The sequence below is a fragment of the Triticum dicoccoides genome, chromosome 5A (genome assembly GCF_002162155.2).
Source record: "Triticum dicoccoides isolate Atlit2015 ecotype Zavitan chromosome 5A, WEW_v2.0, whole genome shotgun sequence".
Taxonomy (NCBI): Eukaryota; Viridiplantae; Streptophyta; class Magnoliopsida; order Poales; family Poaceae; genus Triticum; species Triticum dicoccoides.
This window is the reverse complement of record NC_041388.1, coordinates 215,969,863-215,996,515: the sequence shown is the minus strand read 5'-3', so window position 1 is coordinate 215,996,515 and position 26,653 is coordinate 215,969,863. Positions and strand designations below refer to the sequence as shown.

Below are 26,653 nucleotides of genomic sequence, written 5' to 3'. Positions count from 1 at the left end.
CATGTTGTGCTCTAGTCTGGGCCTTCGTCAGGAAATCCGCCAACTGTAACTCGGAAGGCACATACTGAAGAGCAATAACCTGATCCTGCACACCAGCGCGCACATAGAAAGCATCAACACCAATATGCTTGGTGAGCTCATGCCTCACAGGATCACGCGAATGCTAATAGCACCTGTACTGTCAGATAGGAGCAGAGTCGGTGTAGTGACAGAAACACCAAAATCCTGAAGTAACCACTGTAACCAAGTCACCTTTGCCGTCATAAGAGCCGTGGCTCGCAACTCAGCCTCAGCGCTCGAACGGGAAACTGCAATATGTTTCTTCGTCTTCCAGGCAATGAGAGAACCGCCAAGAAAATCACAGTAAGCAGAAAGGGAACGGTGATCGGAAGGATCACTAGCCCACGTAGCATCCAAATAGGCCTGAAGCTGTAAAGAACTGGAGCTAGGAAAGAATAGACGGTGAGAGATCGTGCCCCGAAGATATCGGAGAACACGAAGGAGATGACTATAGTGAACCGATGTGGGAGTAGAGACAAACTGACTCAGAATATGAACCGGATAAGAGATGTCCGGACGAGTGACATCTAGATAGACAAGACTGCCAACGAGATGATGATAACGCGTCGGGTCAGGGAGAGGATCACCATCAGTAACACAGAGGTGAACATTGAGCTCCATAGGAGTCTCAACAATGTGCTCGTCAATAAGAGCAGCACGAGCAAGAAGATCCTGGATATACTTTTCCTGGGATATAAAAAAGCCATCAGAGGTAGAAGAGACTTCAATCCCAATAAAGTAGCGAAGAGGTCCAAGATCAGACATAAGAAACTGCTCACTAAGACGTGCCTTTACAAAGGCAATATACTCGGGGTCATCCCCAATGATGATCATGTCATCAAAATAGAGAAGAAGAAGAGTCTGACCACGAGGAGAAAGGTGAATAAACAATGCTGGATCATGAGCACTTGCTGAAAAACCAGTAGTAGTGACCACAGAGGCAAAACGCTCAAACCAGACGCGGGGGGCTTGCTTAAGGCCATAGAGAGAGCGGCGAAGACGACATACCATGCCATCTGGAACAGAATACCCGGGTGGTGGCTGCATGTACACCTCCTCACACAGCTCACCATTAAGAAAAGCATTCTTAACATCAAGCTGAAATATAGACCAGTGGCATGCAGAGGCAACGGCAAGAAGTGTACGAACAGTGGTCATATGGGCCACAGGAGCAAAAGTCTCGTCATAATCACGACCATGCTCCTACTGAAAATCACGAGCCACAAGACGAGCTTTGTGACGCTCAAGAGAACCATCGAAGCGAGTCTTAACCTTGTAGACCCACTTACAAGTGATGGGACGGACTCCGGGAGGAAGAGAAACAATATCCCAGGTACCAGTGCGTTCGAGAGCAGCAATCTCCTCTGCCATCGCAAACTGCCATGCAGGATGAACAACAGCCTAACGATAAGAAGTCGGCTCAAGAACAGCAGCACCAGTGGTGGGAAATCCAAAGCGATCAACAGGCGAACAAGGACGAGAACGCAAGCCATAAGTAGGCTGAGAGGAAGATGACGACTCATCCAATAAGGCATCCACATGTTGTGAATGACGAGTGTAATGCTAAGGAAAAGATGGAACAATAGAAGGAGGAATCGCCAAGGTAGAATCGAGGGGTGGCGACGAATAAGTCACCGGAGATTAAGGTGTAGAATCCGTTGACATGCTAGGCGAGGAGACCGGAGAAGATGGTGGCTGCAAATCGACTAGAGGTGGAGAAGCAGAGGGAGTGGAACGAATAGGCACAGGCGCGACGGGGGTGATAGGTGAGTCAGGAAAAGTGAGGAAAGAGATATCCTCCACTGAAAAATAAAGGAAGATGGGCGTGGGTAGAAGGGACGAGACTCATCAAAAGTCACGTCTCGAGAGATACACATCCGACGACCGATAGGATCCCAACAACGATAGCCCTTATGCTCATCACTGTAGCCTAACAAGACACACTCAACAGACTGAGCAGTCAGTTTGGTGCGTTCGCGAGGGGCAAGAAGAACATAACAAACACAACCAAACAAGCGAAGCATCGAATAATCGGGAGAACGATCAAAAAGACGCTCGAAAGGAACACCACCCTGTAGAGCAGCGGAAGGCTGTATATTGATAAGATAGGTGGAGGTGGAGACGGCCTCAGCCCAAAAATGAGGCGGGAGAGAGGCAGCAATCATCAATGCACGAGCCATCTCAAGAAGATGTCGATGCTTTCGCTCAGCCGCACCATTCTGAGCATGAGCACTAGGACAAGAGAATTGAGAGAGAGTTCCTTGCTCAGCAAGAACACCACGCAACATCTTAGAGATATACTCGCCAGCGGAGTCAGCACGAAAAACACGAATGGGTGAAGAGAACTGAGTATGAACCATGGCAGCAAAACGCTTATAAATAGACAACACCTCACTACGAGAAGTCATGAAATAAAGCCATGTGTAACGAGAGAAATCATCTATGAAAATAATATAGTATTTATGACCACCTTTCGAAGCGAAAGGAGACGGACCCCATACATCAGAATGGACTAAATCGAAAGGACGCTTAGACACTGACTCACTATGTGAATATGGTAACTGAATCTGCTTGCCAAGACGACAACCCTGACACTCTAAATAGACATCTCCTGAGACAGACCCCAGAAGACCTTGATGAACTAAAGACAACAACCGAGAACCACACAGATGACCAAGTCGATGATGCCACTGCTTGAAGGAACCAGTAACGGAAGCGACTGAAGCGGAGGAACTGGCGATGGTGGTGGCCGCGGAAGGAACATGAAGCCAGTCCAACTCCCAAAGACCCTGAGAAACACGGCGGCAAGGGCCAGCCCCAACCAGAGTGTGCGTGCGACAGTCCTGGACAGAACAAGAGTCAATGTCAAGGATGACGCAACAACCAGAATCGGTAAGTTGACCAGCAGAAAACAGATTCATGGTAAGTCGAGGAACATGAGCAACATCGGGAACAGAATAAGGAGTGGTAAGATTGCCTCTACTAGCAACAGAAAGTGGAGTACCATCAGCAGTGAAGACATGAACAGGAGAATCCAGCGATCGAAGAGAGGACAAAGTGGAAGAATGAGAAGACATATGAAAAGAAGCTCCAGAGTCCAGAACCCATGGGGATGTACCTGACTGTGCAGAGGGCGGTTGCTCAGTGCGGGAAGCATTAGTCACAGAACCAGCAGTACCCGTCGAGGAAGAACCTGAAGCCGCGAGCAGACGCTTAAGTCTCAGAATATCCTGCTCAGTTAAAGCAATGGCTGAAGCTGTCGAGGTAGATGACGAAGTCCCTGAAGAGGATGATCGCGCCTTGCGCAGGTGTTTCCTCTTCGTGTAGCACTGGGACTCAATATGACCATCATTGTTGCAGTAATCGCAATGTGGACGGGGGCGACCTGAGCCTCCAGAAGGAGTGGAAAAGAGCGGCGGAGCACTCGAGCGAGAAGGGGTCGGTGTAGCAGGTGGCGTGGAAGAAGACCGAGTAGCGAGCACAGAGGGAACCTCCAGAAAACCAGCACCACGTAAGCGAGTCTCCTCAGTACGAATCTCAGAAAGCGCCTCCATGAGAGAAATACGTCCACGAGCAAACAACTGAGCACGCCGGGGCTCAAACTCCTTACGGAGCCGAGACAGGAACTCGTAGACGCGATGAAACTCCAAATTGGCCTGGACAGCCTAGCAACAGGGGCAAGTACGACAACCAGCACTATGGAGAGAATCAAGCTGGCGCCAGATAGCAGAACTTTGTGCATAGAAGTCATCAATAGTAGAGTCACCCTGCTGAAGAGCATGCTCCTGACGGACCACAGAAAGGTATAAGGCATCACCAGAGGGCTGATAGCGCTGACAAAGACGGGTCCACATCTCAAAGACAGTAGGAAGACCCAGAAACTCAGAAGCAAACTGAGGCAGAACACTAGCAGTGAGAACAGCTGCAGCACAAGCATCATCATCAAGCCACTTGGTGTAAACAGACAGAGCACCATGATACGTATGAAGAGCCTCCTCATAAGCCAAAACCCTCTCATCATAAGCACGAGCAGCAGCCTCATCAGCAAGCTTAGCCGCATCCTTGGCGGCCTGATTAGCATCCGTAGGAAGAACCGGTGGAGTCGGCGGAGTAGGGGCCACCGGAGGAACTGGACGTGGCGGATAGCAGACCTCGCCAGAAAGAACACCCCAGAGACGGATGCCACGCATGTGAATGCGCATGAAGCCAGTGAACTCGGTGTAGTTAGTACCATCAAAGATCACCGGACAGCGAGGGACAGCAACATAGCCCGATGTAGTAGACATTTTTTTTAGATCCGACAGAGCACCAACGACAGCAGAATCTGGAATACCAGACCACCAGTAGCGGAATCAGGTGCGAGCGGGGAGTAGCGACTTCAGGGTAGGAACAGGCGACTTGATCGGGCGGGCGCTGGCAGAACGGGCGACTGGATCAGGGTGGGCGGGCGCTGGCTTCGAGCAGGAGCAGCGTCGATTCGAGCGGGAGCAGCTTCGAGCGGGAGCAGCGTCGATCCGATCGGGAGATCGGGGCTTCTAGAGCGGGAGCAGCTTCGAGCAGGAGTAAGACGAGCTGGACTCGATTGATCAGATCGAGAGACTCCGGGAGATCGAGGCCGGCGCCTTCGATCGGGGAGGAGAGACGGATCAATAGCAACGAGTTGCAGCGTGCAAAAAATTGACCTAGCTCTAATACCATGTTAGGAATAAGCAACTTGTATTTCCATGAGGCCATAGGCCAATATATATACATGTACAGTGTGGAACATATGCAGGAAACCCCTTATATAACGGTACATAACTTATATTATAAGTCTAACACGCGTGATTTCTGGAAGGGGATTCGTGAGGGAATCGCTGATTTGGATTTTCAGGAGGCATACAAGCAGCCTCGAGCATATGCCCCATGCCAGATGAAGAGGAGGATGGTGGAGGGAAGGACTAGCGCTGGTGGTGGTCGTATGGCAGGGGCGATTGGTGGAGGGAGGAAAAGAGTAGGGCGACCGCTGCCTTCTCTCGCACCCGCTTTCTCGCCCGCGCCACCATGCCGTCAGGAGGACTCCGATAGTGACAATTCTAGTGAAGCAGCAGCGGAAGACGAACACAACAGAGACGCACAAGCAGAAGACCAACAGGCCAGTGACAAGTCTTCTCTATGCCTTACAAGTTCCACCTGCACTTTCTTTTAGTGCAGGTGACATCGCTAGCTTCTACCGTACCTTGGATCGTTGAAAGTTTTAGTGCTCTCAACGTGTTCGATGAAATAACAATGATGTAGTGCTTTTCAGGTCAGTCACCAAAAGGGGACATCGACAAGCACGTACGTCGCCAGACGCGTCTCTCTCCACCTGCAGGATGATTTCCGTGGCACGGCCCTCCTCAGGTCTGAGCACTACTAAGCAATAAGCATAACCTTTGCACAATCCTCTTTATGTCAGTTTTGTAAGCACCTTGGGAGAATTGTATATCTATCGCCGAGGATCTCAGGACTCCCATTAGTTAGAACTTAGAAATGATGCTCTAATACTACACTTGACACACAAATAAGGAGCTGGCATATTAAAATGGTTACTATTTGGAACTTTGGTCAGTATTTAGCAGTGTTCAATATCGAAGAGATTACTATTTAGCTTTAGAGTATGAGGGCATGTGTTGTTCATTATCTCTTTTTACCCCCTGTCGGCGGTACTGAGTGGCTTAGAACTGATGTAAGACGAACATCAGTCGACTTAGACTTTGATCGCAAGTCACTTGAGTGGTGTGATTAAAACAACCTTGAGCAAGATTGGAGCTGATGGGTATTTGAGATTGTTGCTTTTTTATGGGACTGCAGCCAAATGAATCTCTCGCCTTGTCAAGCAAAAGATTAGTGATCTCATGCAAGATCTAAATGTTACCAGTCATGATGGCTCTACAAAAACAAACAACTGCGAGCACTCAGATTCTTCATTTACGAAATGTTTAGCCAATTCGACCATGTCAAATGCAGTTTTGCGTGGAAGGGAGCTGGTATATTTGTAATTGATGTGTATGATGGCACGTCTTCTGAATGCAAGCTTTGTCTCGATAGGAGATCCTCCAGCTTCAGTGTGAGTTGAGTTATAGCATTGCTTAATAATTGCTTGAATTTGACCTTCCATTTGATTTTTAAAACTCAAGCCTCCTCATGTAGGTGTTGAAGTCTGATGGATTGGAGAATCAGATGGTAGTCGCTGGGGAGGTGAGGAACTCCCATGCTTGCAGTGATGCACTTGGTGGGCATTCCTTGCATTTTTCCTGTAGAATCACATGGTACATGTATTTAATTATAGCAAAGTCACCATGTCTTTATCATGCCAGTATGCCAATGTGCCCAGAAATTAGATAACAAAGGGAAGTTAGCAAGTCACCAGCTTTGAAAGCATACCAAATATTTCAGTTTTTAGGCCACTGCTCAATTTTGAAGAGCTACTACTTTGAACTAGATATGTGAGCTTTTTGTAAACTATAGGATATCATAGTCTGCTAAGTGGAAAAAAAACTCTTTGATGTTGAGCATATCATGTAGTATTTAAATCATTATTTTTTTACACATGTGATGCAAAAATTATTCTTTTCGAAAAATGGTGAATCTACAGGATTGATATGAACTCAGAATACAAATTTTGGGACTATTAACATTGAAAGAGAATGAATGTGAAGACAATATGTGTGCTGGTGTCCTGGGATTCATCAGTTGTATCAGGAAAACCAAAGTAAAACAGGTACTCAGGTTTCTTTAATTCTACATTTTCCAGATATAGCAAAGGTTGTACCACAGAAAGTATCGTGTGTGGCTGACACAAACTCCAAATGTGGCACCTCTTGTCAAAAGTTCACTGTATGAATGAGGATCATATATTTGCTTTGATCTCAACCTTTGGATGCAGTTAGAAGGTTTCATCATAACAAAAATTGTTAGTTTTTGTAAATTAACCTCACCATTTTGATGATTGTAGGACATCATTCTTCTCCAATATGAAACTATAGAGAAGGGACCTGACGTACATTTGTGTAACACAGTTCAGTAAACACGTCTGGAAACTTAATTTCTTTTTCGAGATTGATTTACTTGGTGGTGCTATTGCCCATTTCCTCTTATCAAGACATGTGTGATGTTCCAAAAAAGGAGCTTATGTGTTGTCGGGCAGCCTTGATGGTAGTTTTATACATGTAGCTGACGAAAGTATGCTTGAAGCGCGTCCTATTAAAAAATGGGATGGGGACCTGTGCTGGTTTTGAGTCATACTTATTGGGATAGGCCCTTGCAATTTTTTCTCTCCATTGGCATGGCCTTGGTCGGGTTGTGATAAGGAGAATGAGATAGCGATGATGTGGTGCTTCACTGCTAGCCGAATTTTGCCATTACTGGTGCTAGCTGAACTTCATGGTAGCTAAATTTTGCTATTGCTGCTGCTAGCTGAGTTTTGCATAGACATAATGCTCATCTAGACATGTTTTTCCAGTAGAAGTGAGAAATATATGCAGGTTTTTATGCCAAAAGCTTTTAACTTTTTTCCTCATAGTGTAAGTGATAGAGGCGAAGGTGTCCCGATCTTTCGATGAGATGATAAATATCGATTTGGTGGAGACGACTTTGACGATCCGACTACAAACGTGCACGACGTTGCGCCTTAGCAATCGCTAAACCAATATCCCGAGGTTACTGACGATGCTGGAAGCACGATCAGCCTGACCATGAAGGTCTATTCCTGCACGCAATCGAAGAACAAGCAAGAATATGATAATGCAATCTGAATATTGCGAATGTATATGAAGTATTGATAATGGTGGGGATCCGTAAGCGGTCTTGGTCTGGTCGTTGGACACAAACGAAGTACACGAAGTTGCAATGGCTAACTTTTAACTAAACAAATCCCAAGGAAAAAGCTACTAGATGGATCTACTTATATAGGAGCAAGGGGTGGCGGCCAAGGAGGTGGGAGGATGTCCCAAGGCAGCCTAAAACTAACCCTAGGTCGTACAAGGCTCATGGGCCCAAGTGGAGGTGATGCAACACATTTGGGCTTGTCGTTTGACTCGGATTCTGCTGCAACGTCAGATTGTTTCGTCCATAACTCAACGCTCTGGATGAATTTGAAGGTGAATCCAATTGGGTTGGAAAGCTCACAAAATCTAGTTTCCAACAAAAAAGAATCACCCAATTCGGAGTCCGTATGAAAAAGTTGTTGCCGTTTTGGGTCAGGTATGTCTGTGCAGTCCGAATCTGAATCCAGAACATGAGAGACTTGGACTCTATCTTCTCTTGGCCCAAAAGTGACGTGAGAGGACTTTTTGAACAGAACCTAAACTTCTCCTTTTCCCTTATCTTCATATGTGGATTGTACAAATGTCCCATACACCTGCAATTAGACAAAACACAAAAGTGTGTGAAGTATTTTTTGTTCTAGATAACATAAATAGATTATTGAATAGTTTGCATTAGAAATCACCTGACAAATATGCATGTATGCAATATTTTTGGTCGTATCCAAGGTAGTCATGTCCTCATCATCCTCCCTTTTTAAAAAACAAAGCCGTCCTCGGTGTTGCTTAATCTGAAATGTGGCTAACAAAAGAGACAAGGTGTACATGTTGTATATGTATATGTCATCCATTTTAACTTCCCTTGATTTTTGCACATATGACACATGTATACATGAGTAACTTTCATAGTTCATAAAATATAAAGCCAAAAAATTATCACAAGAAGTAGAAGGCATGAAAATATTGCAACTCAGTTTGCACATATAAGTGAAGCTCTTATTCATTTCAAAAGATCGGCAATGTTCATCATTAAATCATCCCAACTTTGGTGAATAAACATTACTTGCATCAAATTAAATGCTACAACATGCTTAAATAAGCAAACATGCAATAAGTCATTGAACACAGAATCATCACCAAGATTGGAGGTCATATCAAAATGATTAAACATTGGTTCTTTTGCATTAACAGTTAATTCAATGGGTGCACTCAAAATTGTTGATATTTTAGTTGTTTGACCACATGACGCATTCATGATAGTAACAAGATTCTCTAAAATAGGTGGTGTGCTCAAATCAACAGGTAACTCAATACATGACGCATTCAAGTTAACTAGGCATGCATCATTCTCATGTGAAGTTATATCATCAATACCTTTACTGTTACCTTGTCGCAAAGATGTAGCTGATGTAGGTACGGACGTTGACAATGTACCATACTCTTGAGATGATGCCACGCTCACAATCCGAGGTGCAACGGTGGAGGAACCAACCGGCGGTGGTGAGCATGAACTGGAATAGTAGTTGTTGTAGTCACCTAATGCATCCTCCTGTATCTGTCTCTCAAAGGTACAAGCACGGACATACATACCAGTAATGCAACGAGGAATATACTGAAATCTTGCCTGAGTATCATGGTTCAAACCACCAAAAAATCTATTCATTGTATCATTCTCAGATTCTTCTATGTCACAATGATGCATATAAGATTTGAACTCTTGGTAGTAAGCATGAACGGTGTTGTTGCCTTGTTTAAATTGTTCAAATTTGCGAAGCAATTCACGACGATAGTAAGGAGAGAAAAATTGTTGTCTCATTACAGCTTTCAAAACTTTCCAAGTTGTGGGTTGGTTATCAATGTTTTTCTTATAATGTACACTCCACCAAACAGAAGCAAAACCAGTAAATGCTCTAGTGGCTGCTCGCACTCGCTCAAGTTCAGAAAAGTCATGGTGACTAAAAACTTGTTCTACTTCAAGCTCCCAAGCTAGATAAGTAGTAGGATTAAATCTACCCTCAAATGACGGTAAAAAGATAACCTGACCATGTGCTTGTGTGTGTTGTCCCAACTCTCGTGATGGTGAAGATGTGTTCGTCGTCCAAAAGAACTTCTATCTTCGGAACCTGTCATGATTAGTAGAAATAAGAAACAAAATTCAAGAATAATGTTCCTATGGACTACTAGGGTGTGGTGGTAAAGCGCTCACAGTAAAGCAAATATCAATATCTTACAAGTTCTTACTAAGCAGCAGGTGGTGACAGGCAACCAGCGGTGTCAAATAACTCTGAAGATTGTGTAAAGCGATTGCCAGGGGAACGTACGTATACACGGTGTAGAAATATGTGGAGCTGGGTTGGCTATATATGGTAGCAAAAGATTAGCAATAATCAATTCAAAGATGCAATGTTGAATAAACGTTCAACGACGGTACTGTGCTGGTCCTAGGCTAGACCGGACTAGAGACGCGAGCCTAGAACACTAATGAGGTCACGACGTAGCACAACTAGCATCAATGAAGGATACTAAGTAGCTCTGGACACCAAGATATAAGTGAAAATCACAACAGCGGTAAAGATAATGATGAAAAACAACTGACAAGCAGGATATACAACAACTCTCTCTCTCCAACTTTCCTCTGGAAAAATTTGAGCCAATTTTCTGATTACTTTTTTTCAAGAATGGTATTGACTCATGCTTTCAAACACAAAAGGAATCACTCAATTCCGAGTTGATATAAGGAGTCAAAAAATTCTAAAACTAGCGTGAAAAACTGGAATAAGCTATGTTCGTAAACTTCGGAGGGTAAAAATACCTATTTAGAAGCCGATTTTGAGGTGCCAAATATTGAACTAGCTTCTGCAACTATTTAGATGCGGCTCGTCGCTAGCTTTTATTTGAGTACTCGCGGAGCCAAATCGGACTTCGTATGAGGAAGTGATGCATGTTTTACTGAACAGTGCACAAAACAGAATTCAACTATGAGATTGAGTCTAGATAGATCCGAATTTTGTTTTTTTTCTCTCTTTTTTTCCTCACACTTTTTTCTTTTTCTTTCTCTCTTTTTTTTCTCTGACTTTTTTCTTTTTCTCTCTCTTTTTTTCTCTGTCTTCTTTTCTCTCCCTCTTTCCAAGACAAACTAGATAAGATGCAGATTGGATCAAGCGAAGATGTGAACGACCTCAACTATGATTGTGACAATGAACTATGGGTAGCACGTGGTGGAAATTGCTGGATGGTGTGGTGGACAGCGGAAGGGATAACGATGCAGCGGCGATGTGACTAATGTGAACAGAACTCGAAACTCTAAACGAACTAGACACTAAGACCAGCAACTCGACACGACGAAGGGCCTGAATGTGTTCTTTGTCTGACTGGAGATCTGGAGGACAGAAATCACATGTTCTTCCAGTGCAATTTTAGTGCTCGAGTCTGGAACTACCTACAAATTGAATGGAAAAATGGTGACGATATGGTGGAAATTGCTCATCATGCAAGGAAGGATTTCAACAAACCTTTTTTTGGGGAGGTGGTTTTCTTCGCCTGGTGGAATATTTGGAAGATCAGGAATGATAGAACTTTCAGGAACATTCAACCCTCTTTCAGGGCATGGAGGAATAGCTTTATTCATGATATCACTCTGCTCTCCCACCGAATAAAACGGAAATTTAGAGACGCCCTTCTTAAGTGGATTGATTTTCTTCCTCCTTGAGGAGAGTTCTTGTTTATCTCCTTTGTTTATTTGTAATTTATAGGTATAGTGCTCCCCTACCCTGTATAGTTTTTCTTCCTCTTTCTTTCTTTTTTCTTTGTTATTTTTTTTTCTTTCCTCACCTTGAGGAAACCATGTATGTGTTTTCTTTATTTTTAATAAAATGTTGTGGGGTGTAAGCCCTGCAGTCTTCATGGTCAAAAAAAAAACTCGACACGACGATGCAACTGATAATTCAATAATGCAAACAATGAAAAGAAAATTGCAAAGGCTCAGACTGGCTTGGACAAAAGGAAGAATAGATCTAACTTTTTTGTGGCTTTTTCTTGGACAATAGGTAAGAAAATAAATCTAATCTAGGGGAAACTGGAAATTCTCACCGAGCAACCTGAAAACTGATACCACTTGATAGAGGCGAAGGTGTCCCGATCTTTTGATGAGATGATAACTATCGATTTGGTGGAGACGACTTTGACGATCCGACTACAAACGTGCACGACGTTGTGCCTTAGCAATCGCTAAACCAATCTCCCGAGGTTACTGACGATGCTGGAAGCACGATCAGCCTGACCACGAAGGTCTATTCCTGCACGCAATCGAAGAACAAGCAAGAATATGATAATGCAATCTGAATATTGCGAATATATATGAAATATTGATAATGGTGGGGATCCGTAAGCGGTCTTGGTCTGGTCGTTGGACACAAACGAAGTACACGAAGTTGCAATGGCTAACTTTTAACTAAACAAATCCCAAGGAAAAAGCTACTAGATGGATCTACTTATATAGGAGCAAGGGGTGGCGGCCAAGGAGGTGGGAGGACGTCCCAAGGTAGCCTAAAACTAACCCTAGGTCGTACAAGGCTCATGGGCCCAAGTGGAGGTGATGCAACACATTTGGGCTCGTAGTTTGACTCGGATTCTGCTGCAACGTTCGTCCATAACTCAACGCTCCGGACGAATTTGAAGGTGAATCCAATTGGGTTGGAAAGAGCACAAAATCTAGTTTCCAACAAAAAAGAATCACCCAATTCGGAGTTTGTATGAAAAAAGTTGTTGCCGTTTTGGGTCAGGTATGTTTGTGCAGTCCGAATCTGAATCCAGAACGTGAGAGACTTGGACTCTATCTTCTCTTGGCCCAAAAGTGACGTGAGAGGACTTTTTGAACAGAACCTAAACTTCTCCTTTTCCCTTATCTTCATATGTGGGTTGTACAAATGTCCCATACACCTGCAATTAGACAAAACACAAAAGTGTGTGAAGTATTTTTGTTCTGGATAACATAAATAGATTATTGAATAGTTTGCATTAGAAATCACCTGACAAATATGCATGTATGCAATATTTTTGGTCGTATCCAAGTTAGTCATGTCCTCATCAGTAAGTAAACTGATGATGCATGCCATGGCTAAGGATTTGGTTCCAACAGAAGCAACACATATTCATCTTGCCTACTATCCCATCAGTGGATGTCAGTCTCATTTTTCTGATCCTACACTTGAGCTAAGAATTCATTGCCTTTTTTTGAACAGGCTGCAGTAACTAGTTTGTCACTACTTCAATGGATATAATGGAGCATATCGTCATTGCGTATGCAAAAGCATGTTTCAAAATTTAAATTACCATGGCGCATTTAATTCTTTTGGAGTACTAAACAATCATGCAGCTCTTTACATATTTTAAAATTCATGGTAGGACCACAGGAGTATACTACTTTGTTGGGGGGAGATAATTTGTTGAACGGATAGCGTTGATGCTTTGCAAAGTTTTGCAGAGAACAAGCTATATGTGGTTTTCTTCCAATTGCAGCAAGCTTCGAGCAAGCAAAACTATACTCTGTAAATAATCTTCTTGAACCAGAGTTCTTTATTTTCTTTGTATTTTCACCTTTCCTTGTACTGCATTTCAATGTACTGAACACTCTCCTTAATCAATGGAAGCAACACCTGATTGCCTTCATATAAAAAACACAATGTGAACACGTACAAAGCGATGTATAGCAGGAACAGAAAAAAAATATTGCATGAAGGTGAGTGCAAGTGTATGATTTTCTGGAATTATTTTCTTGGCAGAAGTTACTATATTCTAATATACATCATAAATAATTAGGGAATTCAAAAAAGGTCCAAAAATTTAAAAAATGAGAATTTTGAAATAAAATGTTTAATAAATCATAAAATGTTTGTTGAATCAAAAAAATTGTGATTTTGTAAAGAAAATGTTTGCTTATTCAAAAATGTTCCAAATTTTGAAAACAAATGTTCATAAAATTTTAAAAAGATTGCGTATTAAAAAATTGTAATGAAATTGAACAGAATTTTGCCAATTCAAAAAATGTTTATGAATGGAAAAATGTCCTTAAAATACAAAAGCAAGTTTGTCACTACTTCAATGGATATAATGGAGCATATCGTCATTGCGTATGCAAAAGCATGTTTCAAAATTTAAATTACCATGGCGCATTTAATTCTTTTGGAGTACTAAACAATCATGCAGCTCTTTACAGATTTTAAAATTCATGGTAGGACCACAGGAGTATACTACTTTGTTGGGGGGAGATAATTTGTTGAACGGATAGCGTTGATGCTTTGCAAAGTTTTGCAGAGAACAAGCTATATGTGGTTTTCTTCCAATTGCAGCAAGCTTCGAGCAAGCAAAACTATACTCTATAAATAATCTTCTTGAACCAGAGTTCTTTATTTTCTTTGTATTTTCACCTTTCCTTGTACTGCATTTCAATGTACTGAACACTCTCCTTAATCAATGGAAGCAACACCTGATTGCCTTCATATAAAAAACACAATGTGAACACGTACAAAGCGATGTATAGCAGGAACAGAAAAAAAATATTGCATGAAGGTGAGTGCAAGTGTATGATTTTCTGGAATTATTTTCTTGGCAGAAGTTACTATATTCTAATATACATCATAAATAATTAGGGAATTCAAAAAAGGTCCAAAAATTTAAAAAATGAGAATTTTGAAATAAAATGTTTAATAAATCATAAAATGTTTGTTGAATGAAAAAAACTGTGATTTTGTAAAGAAAATGTTTGCTTATTCAAAAATGTTCTAAATTTTGAAAACAAATGTTCATAAAATTTTAAAAAGATTGCGTATTAAAAAATTGTAATGAAATTGAACAGAATTTTGCCAATTCAAAAAATGTTTATGAATGGAAAAATGTCCTTAAAATACAAAAACTGTTTGTGGCTTACAAAGTACTTTATTCATTCATTAAATGTTCGTTGATTCCAAAATGATCATGCATTTTAGAAAATGTTCGTGGATTTCAGAAATTGTTCCACCAATTTCCAAAATAAAGTTCGTCGATTCTAGAAATGTTCATCAATTCAAGAAAATTGTTTAAAAAATGTTGAATCTTTTTAAAAAAGTCTTAAAATAGTATAAAATGTTCATGAATCAAATAATGTTCTTGATTTTATAAAATGATCGAAAATTTGTAAAAGTGTTCACAAATTTGAAAATTGTTTATGATTTCAAATATGTCCACGAGTTTAAAAAATGTCATGATTTCTCGAAATTGAGAGTGATAGTGTATCTCGCTGATGTAGCAAAATGTGGTCACAGCCATTGTAGATCATAATTTTTTTCTCCCGTTGCAACGCACGGTTCCTAGCCAAGTGTCAAATGTGAGTTTTTCCCCTCTCGCTAGGGTTTTCTCCTCCCGGAGGCGCTCTGACGCCACCGTCGAGATGTTGTCTTCCCTCCTCCGATCTACCCTCGTCTGACGATTCGGGCTGACTAAGGGGTGATCCCTGCATCACTTCCTGGCCTTGATCATCGGCTTGGTTTCGAGACGAGAGCTAGGGTTCGCTTCAGCGCCTGATCTGTTCTTTTCGGGCTAGAGTTCAAGGTTTCGTCTGCGGCGATGGGAGCGAACGCCCATGAGGCGTCGGGCTCGGGTTCCGCGACAGAGATAGAAAAGATGATGGCTGAGTTAGGTCTCAGAGAGGAGGATCTCGATGATGTTGTTTTCGATGAGAAAGCAGCGCCACCAGAGGCTACCAGGTGGATGGCTGTGGCTAGGGTTCACATAGATAAACCATACAGCCAATATTGGTTCTTCAGGAACATGAGGTCAGCCTGGGACCTCACGCATGATGTAAAGTTCCGTCCCCTCGATGATAATCTCTACATGATGCAATTCTTCTGCTTGGGAGATTGGGAACGGGTCATGCAGGAGGGGCCATGGAATTTCAGAGGAAACGCAGTGGTCATTGAGCCTTATGATGGAATCACTAAGCCAACGGAGGTGAATCTAGACCATCTCAACATATGGATTCAGATCCATGACGTCCCAGATTTGTATGCTCATCTAGTGGGACCTCTTGCAGCTAAAGTGGGAGAGGTTTTGTTTACGGAAACAATGACTCAGGACTTTGCGGGTAACTTCTACCGCGTCTGGGTTAGGATCATTGTCAACAGGCCTCTCAAGAATGCGGTTTCCATGATCCGTGATGGTAAATGACAGATCTATTGTGTGAAGTATGAGAGCCTTCCGGACTGGTGTGCTGTATGTGGCCATCTAGGGCATGTCTTCAAGGAGCATGGTGACGGGATTCATCCTCCATCATCCCTATACTTCAAGGATCTGAGGGCAACATGGAATATGCGAGTTGGTGCTGGCCCTGGAGCTGGCCAGGGCAAGGGGCGACAAGGAGGCCGTCGTGGTGGCCGGGGAGGACGCAGTATGGACCCTATGAGCATGGGACAGAAACACTCAGAGCAAGAATCAGATGGTGACATGGATGCGGTGATGAAAGAAGCAGATGGGAACAGGAAGCGCATGCTAGATGACCTGGGTGTGATCAGCCAAAAGACAGCCCCGCCTGCGGCCAACAGTGCCCTAGCCATGCCACTGACGATGGTGCCGGCAAGTCCCTCATCCAAGCAGGAGCAGAAAAGGCTCCGAGCAAACCAAGATAAGAACAACTTGAAGAAGAGTGGTGCCCCGGAAAAAACAAATGACACAAAATCGGCGACCTCCCGTGAGGAGGATCGCCGGGCCAATGAAACTCCTATGCTGGAATTGTCGTGGTGCGGGCAAAGCCGCGACAATTCGGGAGCTTCATGATCTAGCGAAGCAATTTGCCCCGACCGTGTTGTGCGTAGTTGAGACACAAATTTCAAAAGCACGGGTCGAAAGTCTTGGTGACACACTAGGTTTTTCTCATGCTTATGTTGTTGGTAGCACCAGCCGTAGCGTTGGTCTTGGCCTTTTTTGGAATGATGGAATAAATATCAATGTTTTTGGTTATTCGGAGTACCACATAGATGCCACAGTTAGCTCCCCTAACAGCGCAGACTGGCGCCTCACCTGCGTTTATGGGGAAGCCCAAGTCGGAGAGCGATATAAAACTTGGGATATGCTAAAATCTTTAGTCTTGGTTAACCCATTGCCCTGGCTATGTTTAGGAGATTTCAATGAGGTCTTACATGCCCATGAACATGTCGGATCAGGAAAGAGGCGTGCTTCACAGATAGCTGGCTTTCAAGATGCGATGGATGTCTGCGCTCTTGATGACTTGGGCTACCAAGGTCGTCCATGGACCTTTGAGAAGAAAACAGCAGGCGGCACATATTGCCGAGTGCGTCTAGACCGTGCTATGGTGAACAGTGATTGAGTTGATATGTTCCCTCATGCCACTTTATTCCATTAAAATGCAGCTACCTCGGACCATTGCCCCATCCGGTTGCAGTTAGAACCCCGTCCGACAGCTAACAAAGGAGATAAAATCTTTAGATACAAGCTGTACTGGGAGAGACATGCCGAATACAAAGCGGCCCTGGACAGTCTTTGGGCGCAGGAGCAGGGAGCGAACACTGTTGCCGATATGAATAAAAAACTCACAAACGTGTCTATCTCTCTAACCCAATGGAGTGGGGCAACAATCGGGAAGGTGTCAAGGAAGATTAAAAAACTCAAGGAAGCACTTGCAGTTTTCCAGAATGACCCCTAGAGAACTGCGCCGTCACATGCAGAGGTCAAAATGGTGGATCGGCTCGTCGAGCACTATCATATGGAAGAGATCCTGCTTCGACAAAGATCCCGGGTGGACTGGCTTACGGACGGAGATAAAAACACGAAATACTTCCAACGACGAGCTAGCATGCGGCGTAGGAAGAACCAGATTAAAAACCTCCAACGGGATGATGGATCGACGATGCAAGATGTGTCAGAGATTGCCAACCTTGCGAACTCCTTTTACAAAAATCTCTTTACTTCCGAAGGGACGTCGGGCATGGATGAGGTTTTGGCGGCTGTTCCGACCAAGGTGACAAGTGAGATGAATGAAAACTTACTCGCACCGTACACGACAGAAGAGGTTAAGACGGCCTTGTTGCAAATGTATCCTACGAAGGCACCTGGACCAGACGGATATCCGGCTCACTTCTTCCAAAGGCATTGGGCCTTATGTGGTACTGAGGTAACAGAGGTGGTTCTTCGCATTCTTCGTGGTGAGGAGAGCCCGGAAGTAATCAATGAAACTATCTTGGTTCTAATCCCGAAGGTAAAAGATCCAACCCAACTCACGCAATTTCGACCCATAAGTCTCTGTAACGTCCTTTACAAGATTGCTTCAAAGGTTTTGTCCAATAGACTAAAAACCATCCTGCCTGATATTATCTCCGAGGAGCAATCTGCTTTTGTGCCAGGAAGGCTGATTACAGACAATATCATCACGGCATATGAATGCTTGCACTTCATGAAAAGGAACAAGGCGCAAAGAAACTGTTTCTGTGCAGTTAAGTTGGACATGATGAAAGCTTATGATAGGGTTGAGTGGAACTATTTGGAGGCCATTATGCTAAAGATGGGCTTTGCTCCCACGTGGGTAGCTCTGATCATGAGAATGGTGAGTTCCGTTAAATTCTCAGTTTTATTCAATGGCACAAAACTCGAAGAATTTTTGCCGTCTAGAGGGATCCGACAGGGGGACCCAATTTCTCCTTACCTGTTCTTGCTTGCAGTGGAGGGCCTTTCGTGCCTCTTAAAAACTACAAATGAGTCATCGCACCTCAATGGTATTCAAGTTGCTCCATCGGCTCCGCCGGTAAGCCACTTGCTTTTCGCAGATGATAGCCTGTTGTTTGTTAAGGCCAGTGTTGATGGAGCAAACGAGTTGTCCTCCTTGTTAGACTCTTACTATAATGCCTCGGGTCAGAGAGTCAACCTTTCAAAATCATCGATTTTTTTCAGCAAAGGGTGTCCAAACAGTCTCAGAGCTGAAGTGAAACAGGCACTCAACATAACCAATGAGTCTCTTTCAGAAAGATACTTGGGAATGCCATCGGATGTGGGAAACAGCAAAAATGGTGCCTTTAAGTTTCTGAAGGACAGAGTGTGGAACAAAGTAAAGGGTTGGCTAGAAAAAATTCTATCTGTGGGAGGGAAAAAAGTTCTAATCAAGTCAGTGGCACAGGCTATTCCGGTATACTCAATGTCATGCTTCAAACTTCCTCGCGGGCTCTGGGAGCACTTGAACTCTCTCATAAGGAAATTTTGGTGGGGCAGCAAGGATGGCAAGAGGAAGCCACATTGGGTTTCTTGGAGTACCATGACAAGGCCTAAGCAGTGTGGGGGCCTTGGTTTTCGCGATATTGAACTTTTTAACCTTGCTCTTCTAGAGAGACAGGCGTGGCGTATTCTGACAGACCCAAACACCCTAAGTGCAAGAATCCTAAAGGCCAAGTATTTCCCCACGGGAGAATTCCTCCATGCCGAACTTGGCTCTTCCCCATCTCAAGTGTGGAGAGCTATTCTTGATGGAAGAGATACTATGTCACAAGGTCTCATACGCCGGGTTGGTGATGGGCAGTCTACGGAGATATGGCATCACAACTGGCTCCCGCGCCCTCATAACATGAGACCGATCACGAGCAGGGTTGCTAATCCACCGCAGCTTGTTAGTGAACTGATAATGTCGGATGCTTCCTGGGACCGACAGGTTGTGACTCAAGTCTTTTTACCGACTGATGCCGCGGCTATCTTCTCAATTCCTCTATGCACTAAGCAGATTGATGACTTCTGGTCTTGGGCTCATGAGAGGAACGGGGTTTTTTCAGTTCGATCGGCATATCGCATGCTTGTTACCACGAAACACAGCCGAGAAGCTTGGCTAGAGGGGCGAGCGGATTCCTCCAACTCTGAAGGTGAACAGAAGTCCTGGTCCAAGCTATGGAAGGTCGAAGTGCCTTCAAAGATCAAAATCTTTCTCTGGAGACTAGCTCAACAGTCGATCCCGACGGCGGATGTGCAACACCACCGAAACATGGCGACCGTGGACAGTTGCGGGCTATGTGGTGCAACAGATTCCTGGCAACACTCTCTCATACACTGCCACGTTGCTCGTTCGGTCTGGGCTTTGCAAGCGCCTGAGATTTTTGAGGTTTTAACCGAAACAACCGAACCAGATGCAAAACGGTGGATCTTCTCTCTACTGGACACGCTTCCCTCGGCGGAGTTCACTCAAGTACTTGTTACTCTGTGGGCTATTTGGTTCTCCCGACGCCAAGCATTACATGAGCACATCTTTCAGAGCCCGATGTCAACACATCAATTCATCTTGAAGTTTATTCGGGATCTCAATGACTGCAAGGTAGCTGAGGTGAAACACACTCCAGTTACTAGTTCCGGAGGGAGGCAGCCTAGGTGGATAAGGCCACCGGAAAATTTTGCTAAAATCAGGGTCGACGGGGATGTCAACAGAGCAAATGAAGAGGGCTCTTTCAGTGCAGTTTGCAGGGACGGAGATGGCAATTACTTGGGCTCATCAGCGATCAGATGCGCCGGCCTCACCGATCCGGCAACACTTGAGGCGCTAGCTTGCCGGGAGGCTCTTGCACTCGCCCAAGATCTTTCATTATCCCATGTTATTGTTGCATCGGATTGTAAGGGTGTGGTGCAGGATATAAAACTTGGCATTGGTGGGATGTATGCACCTATCGTGAAGGAGATCAGAGAGACAATGGAGATTTTCCAACGGTGCACCGTCATCTTTAAAGGACGGGCTACAAATCTAGAGGCACATAGCCTTGCTAAGCATGCTTTTGGTCTGGACCCGGAGCACCATGTGTGGCTCATAAACCCCCCAGATCTAAATTGTATCCCCATGAACATTATCCAATAAAGTGGAGTGTGTTTAGACTAAAAAAAAACTAGTTACTCCCTCCGTAAACTAATATAAGAGCGTTTAGGATACTAAAGTAGTAATCTAAATGCTCTTATATTAGTTTACAAAGGGAGTATTATTGAAGAGTGTTTGATACACCAAAAGAAAAACAAAGGAACTATCGAAATATCAAAACAAGCTTAAAAAACACACGCCTGGTGGGACTCGAACCCACAATCGTCTGATTAGAAGTCAGACGCCTTATCCATTAGGCCACAGGCGCTCTTTTGTCTGCGCCAAACCCACGCCTCTCCTTCTTTAGTCTTCTGCGTTGCGTCTTCTTGGGTTCCGCCGTTCTCTTGTCGCTATATCTAAGACAAGACATAGCCTTCCCCGTCGTCTCCCATCTCATCACATCGCCGTCGCCGGAGCGAGGTGCGGAAGAGGTCATCTGCGCGCGGGATGGAGGCAGCGGCGAACAAGCGCAGCGGCATCGGGTTCGGCGCCACGGCGGCCGCGGAGGAGGAGAAGGGCCGCAAGAGGGGCCACGGATCCACCGCGCTGTTCGTGGCGGTGGACTACGCCTTCCTGCTCGCCTTCGCCGGGTTCCTCGCCTACCTCGTCGTCTCCCAGATCCTCCCTTCCGCCATCTAGATCGGTCGCCCGTCGTCGTTTGCTTCTGGATGCGATGCGTGTGAAATCCCGAGATCTTGGCTCGGGGTATAGTCACCTCCTCCTTGTCTCGTTTGATGCAATGGATTCCGCGTCTGTAACAATCAAAATATGAGACGACAAGTAGCTCGGATGCTGTTCCTTTGCGATTTTGCATGACGAATTGTAATGCCCCAGTCTTGCCGTGTTCTAGAACAATAAAATGCTTCAGTGTTCCTTTGTTCATGGCTTGAACTCCTGACTGGATGGTGTCCATTATATACTATCAGATTGATTGTTCATGTTTATGTTATTTATATGTTGAAGATGGATAATATTTCCAGGAACAAGAAGCTCAGGTGAATCTGAAGCGTCCCTTCTTCAGATGAGACCACAAGGCTTCATGCTTTCTGCCTTGGCTTCTTTCAAAATCATGTAATTTTTCAGGCAAAGCAACGAGTTAATTTCGACCAAGATTGACCTTTTCCATTTCCTTCCCAAGAGGAGGAGACCAAAAGAACCTTGTTACAACATTTCACATCAATAGTCGCATATCATCTGACTAGAGATGAGAAACTCTCCATGGGGCTACCAGCTAACAGCTACAGTGGTGATCTGATCAGTTAGCGCATTCATAGCATTCTCCTGGATAACCAGATATTCACAGCAATGTTTTGCAGTTGAAGTTTACGGCAGTAGCCGGACAGCTGCGATGGATGGGATCTTCTCTTTGAGCTTCTGTGCTATAGCAACTCGGACGGCCGCCACACCTGCTGCAGGGCCCTTGAGTTGGACTTTCACGAAGAATTTGTTGATCGCGACAAACCTGAGATTACCGCCTCCTGCACCGGTGAGGTATGGCCTGATCTCATCGAGTACCTGCCATTGGGTGAAAGGAAGGAATTTTCAAAGATGTACCTTTATTTGCTCCAGCTACTGGTTTTCGCCCATATTATGGAAAGGGCCAATAAAAGTTACTCCCTCTGTCCCATAATATAAGAGCGTTTTTGACACTAGTGTAGTGTAGTGTCAAAAACGCTCTTATATTATGGGACAGAGGGAGTAGATAGATCATCTCAAGGTGTAGGACAGTGTGCAACAAGGAGACAATGTATAATGTCTAACAATTACTTGCACTATTATATTTATTCGTAATTGTAGATGTTGATAACTTTTAATATAAATTTAGTCAAAGTTTACAAAGTTTTGACTTAAAGAGAAACCTAATACGCGGAGAAAAAGAAACGGAGGGAGTACATGTTCTGCATTCTGTATTGGAATGTCATTCTAAGGAAGAATGGACGACAAACCAACCACATGGAACAGTCATCACTGTGCCACAAAATTTAACGGACAAATCACAGATCCTCTTATCAAAAGAAGATGGACGGCGATACTGTCCATGGCACGAAGGTTGTTGCTCCAGGTATATAGTCCCCACACCCCAGAATGGTATGTGAAATTAAAGACAACACAGGATATGCTGTTGCATAAAAAGAACTGGAACACTAGCATTCTATTTGAAGACAACAACCTAGTTTTATTTAAGAAACGTTTTCGCAAACTGACTCTGCAAGACCCTCTAGTGAATCTTTATTTGCATTTCATGTAGTATGAGATAGGTTAATGCTTGACAAATACCCGGTGTAACTTTTGCACTGCATCGAATTGTACGTTGTCTGCACAATTAGAATTTTTATTATTCTACATGGCACCATTGACAAGTAACAGTACCTTCTCAACATTCTCTTCGTTCAGCTTAAGCCCAGCGTCCTTGTCCGTGATAGCTTCAACTGCAGCAATCTCTGGTATTTCATCCATCAAACGCCGCTGAATGCCCATCCTCATGGTCATCACCGAGCTCGGGCACACCCCGCATGCTCCTTGCAGCTTGAGCCTCACCACATTCCCGTCGATCTCATGCAAGGCAACGTTGCCTCCGTCTGCCATGAGATACGGTCGGACTTGATCCAGAACAAGCTCCACATTTTCAGCGGTTAATGGCGAATCGACCACTGGATTTGGGTCGGCAATGGGTCGAACAACTGCAGCAACAAAACGTGATAGATGAAACTTAGAAATCCACCTCTAGTAAGGACCAGCATACCCAACTGTCACTATAGTTGATCTGCGGCAAGGACGGAAGTCTCACCTTCCAGCGGCTGGCGAATGGACACGGCGACCGAAGTTGCCGCGGCAGAGGGCGTTCTCCTCCCACGCAAGCGCGACGAGACCCCAACCTTGACACGAACAGCTCCTCGTTAGACAACATGAAGCGGTTAAGCAAGAAGAGACGGAGAAACAAGAGGCCTTACCTTGAAGGAGGAGGAGGAGGTAGACGGCGAGGTGGTCGGCGCCCACGTCGACGCCGCTACCGCCGCCTGCATCTCCGGTGCCCGACTGGAGGCAACCGGTCCTGGAGATGCCGCCGCTGTTGGTGAGGCGTGGGTGGCGGGTGGTATTTGTGTGCCCGCATTCCCGCTCCAGCGCTCGTTTCTTTTGCTAAATTTTGTGTGGTTTTAGTTCAACCAAACCAACCGATGGCCATGCACATATGCTACGTGCTGGCATCTGCAAACCCTTTAAACAGACACGCACGGATGCCGGCCATCCAACGTTGTATGCATATATTGCAAATTCGATTTGAGTAAACCAGATGAATTTTATGCAAACCGATGATTTTCATCTTAATCGGACCAAAATCATTACATTTTTGACATATGCTAAATTTTGTGCGGTAACCCAAAGCAAAGCTGATGGATTTCGTGGGGAGTAACCTCTGCAATATGTCCCATTCTGCAAACTAGGTCAGGTGGGGAGTAACCTCTGCAATATTTGCTCATTATTGGAGTATCTTTGTGTTAGTCAAATACAAAGATTTCTGTTGAGTGAATATGACCGCAAATATATTGGTAAAATACTTGAGCTACAAATATACCTTGAATTTTCAAATAGTAACTATTTATAAGTTGATGATACTGATAATTTTGTCTTTTGATGTCCACGTACATGAAACATATGTCATAAGGTTCGTCCATTTTTTTCTTTTTATTATGCATTTCGTGGCATAGAACGGATAGATGGCCAGGACCTTGAAAGCTCACTACACAGTAAACAAAATGATGCAGAGCACCCCATGGACACGTCATCATCACCCAAGGCACCAAGTGGACCAATGACAAGGGCTCGTGCAAAATCTATCGAAACCGAGGTGAACTCCCTCCTTGCTCAACTCCCTTTCGAATCACAAGAGACATGGCTACTGCCTCAAGTGAAAACACTTTGCATACTCAGGTGCCAAGGAACCAGCCATGGAGAAGCTAAGGAGCAAGCCCAAGCGATGGAGGAAGAAGAATGTGAAGACGGAGAGCAAACGACACAAGTCAGCACTGATAGAGGCAAAGGTATCCCGATGTTTCGATGAGAGGTAGCTATCGCTTTTGGTGGAAGTCAACTTTGATGGTCTGACTATAAACGTGCAAAGACGGCGCGCCTTAGCAATCGCTAAACCAACTCCAATAGGTTATTGACCACGCCGAAGCATGATCAACCTGACCACAAGGATCTATTTTCTGCACGCAAATGAAGAATAAGCAAAAAACTGTGATTGCAATCTGGGATATTGCGAATATAAGAGGAAAGCTTTATTGATCAAAGTGGGGTTCTGAAACGCCTTGGCCTGGTCGTTGGACACAAAGAAGTACGCGCGTTGCACTATGGTGAACTTTAATCTAAACAAAACTCAAGTCTAAATGATGTCTTAAAGGTTGTATTTATAGGGGGGAAGAGAGGGGATTTTGTCCCCCCCCCCTCCTTCCCAAGGTGGGAGTAAAACCGTTACACTATGGTGAACTTTAATCTAAACAAAACCCAAGTCTAAATGATGCCTTAAAGGTCGTATTTATAGGGGGGAAGAGAGGGGATTTTGCCCCCCCCCCCTTCCCAAGGTGGGACTAAAACACCTTCGGGTTGTTTCCCCTATAATATGGACTCTAAAAACAGCCTACGGGAAGTTAATTCAAAATTACATGGGTCTAGGCCAAAATAAGGTGGCGTAGCACCTATAATAAGCTATGAACGGAATTTATGAAAGGTCATCTTGTATATTTCATTCGTGTGCTTGTATGTCATCATGGTGGCTTCAAAGTGCTGAAATCTCCACTAAAAACTCCATTCTTGTTCCCTTCGCGCGTGCCTTCAACTCCACGCTTGATCCTACTCTAATGTTCATCCTTCTTATCCATGCTAGGCCCTTCATTCATAAGCGAAACAAATATATCCAATTTAGGCAGCATCATATTCTCATGAACATTAGAATCATTACCAAAAAACAAAAGTACCTCGTAATTTAATTAGCATGCGCGAGCTCTAGTAATTTGTCTAATATATGTAGCAGCAAGGGATGTGGGTGTTGTGGTAGTGATGTCCTCATCAAGCACCTACCCAGATGATCCGGACGACGCCTGGACGATCTGGCCCTCCTCGCGGACGATCCGACTATAGCACCTGAAGACATCAGCAGCCTCTCCACGAAGCCGGATCATCTGGGACTCTACCCGGATCATTCGGGCGAAGCCCGGACGTCCAGACAAGGTCCCGAACGTCCAGCTCGGCAATAGCCATGGCAGCCTGGCCGGATCATTCAGACATTGCCCAGATCATCCGGCATTGCCTGCGCGCATGACTCGGGCCAAGGCCCATCCCCTCCCTCACTTAGACTATAAATATCCGTCTCCTACCTCTGTTTTAGGGTTAGCAAAGCATATGTTATGATCTAGAGAGAGCTTTGATCATCTACCTCTTCCCTTGGAGATCAAGACCTCTTAGGCCTTGTTCGGTTGCGTGTGGATCCGAGGGGATTGAAACCTCTTATAAGTTAGAATATGTTCCAGTCCTTGCCAATCCCCTCCAATCCTCTTTGGGGGGGGGATTAACCGAACAAGCCCTTAGGAGAATATCCCCAAGTGGATATCAAGACCTCCTCCCCTAAGAATTAGAGAAGACTATTATCAAGACCTCAATTCCTCTTAGGATTAGGAAAAACTACCCTTTGCTATTTCCTCTTGTTGCATTTGGATCTTGAATCATGTATGTGTATATGGATTTAGTGGATGTGAGACCTGGATCTTGTCATGTGAGTGTTTTCCTCTTGTGTTTGCGCTTGATTTTCCCTCCTCCCCCTCCAAGTGTGAAGAACATCACCACCTAGGGTTTCCTACAACACAAAATGAAGGTGTAAGCCACTTATTTGCGAAGTGTAAAGCCATCACTCAACTATGGTAAACCTGGATGGTGAGAGGCGGGCCATATATTT

General features: G+C 44.4%; 2 protein-coding genes, 1 non-coding gene and 1 pseudogene across 3 annotated transcripts; 2 read left to right on the top strand and 2 right to left on the bottom strand.

Annotated features, from left to right (window-relative positions):
* The first annotated feature begins 4,972 nt into the window (after positions 1-4,972).
* On the top strand, positions 4,973-6,157 carry LOC119299363 (annotated as a pseudogene).
* Positions 6,158-20,898: 14,741 nt separating this feature from the next.
* Positions 20,899-20,971, bottom strand: TRNAR-UCU. Its single transcript has one exon. It is a non-coding gene; the product is annotated as a tRNA-Arg (tRNA).
* A 20-nt stretch (positions 20,972-20,991) lies between these two features.
* Positions 20,992-21,585, top strand: LOC119300734. The gene has a single exon (XM_037577635.1). The coding sequence runs from the start codon at positions 21,151-21,153 to the stop codon at positions 21,340-21,342; it is 192 nt and encodes a 63-aa protein (XP_037433532.1). The 5' UTR covers positions 20,992-21,150; the 3' UTR covers positions 21,343-21,585.
* Positions 21,586-21,803: 218 nt separating this feature from the next.
* LOC119300733 (nifU-like protein 2, chloroplastic) lies at positions 21,804-23,726 on the bottom strand. The gene is made up of 4 exons (XM_037577634.1): positions 23,655-23,726; positions 23,492-23,579; positions 23,074-23,384; positions 21,804-22,218 (listed from the first exon to the last, which is right to left on the bottom strand). Exons 1-4 carry the CDS (start codon positions 23,724-23,726, stop codon positions 22,027-22,029), a joined length of 663 nt encoding a protein of 220 aa, XP_037433531.1. The 3' UTR covers positions 21,804-22,026.
* Between the last annotated feature and the right edge of the window lie 2,927 nt (positions 23,727-26,653).

Bases quoted from the DNA above. Each gene is read 5' to 3' on its own strand.
- LOC119300733 (XM_037577634.1), bottom strand. From the start codon at position 23,726: ATGCAGGCGGCGGTAGCGGCGTCGACGTGGGCGCCGACCACCTCGCCG. The intron at 23,580-23,654 runs GTAAGGCCTCTT...GTTCGTGTCAAG, and splicing joins CCTCCTCCTCCTCCTTCAAG to GTTGGGGTCTCGTCGCGCTT. The intron at 23,385-23,491 runs GTGAGACTTCCG...TTGTTGCTGCAG, and splicing joins CATTCGCCAGCCGCTGGAAG to TTGTTCGACCCATTGCCGAC.
- LOC119300734 (XM_037577635.1), top strand. From the start codon at position 21,151: ATGGAGGCAGCGGCGAACAAGCGCAGCGGCATCGGGTTCGGCGCCACG.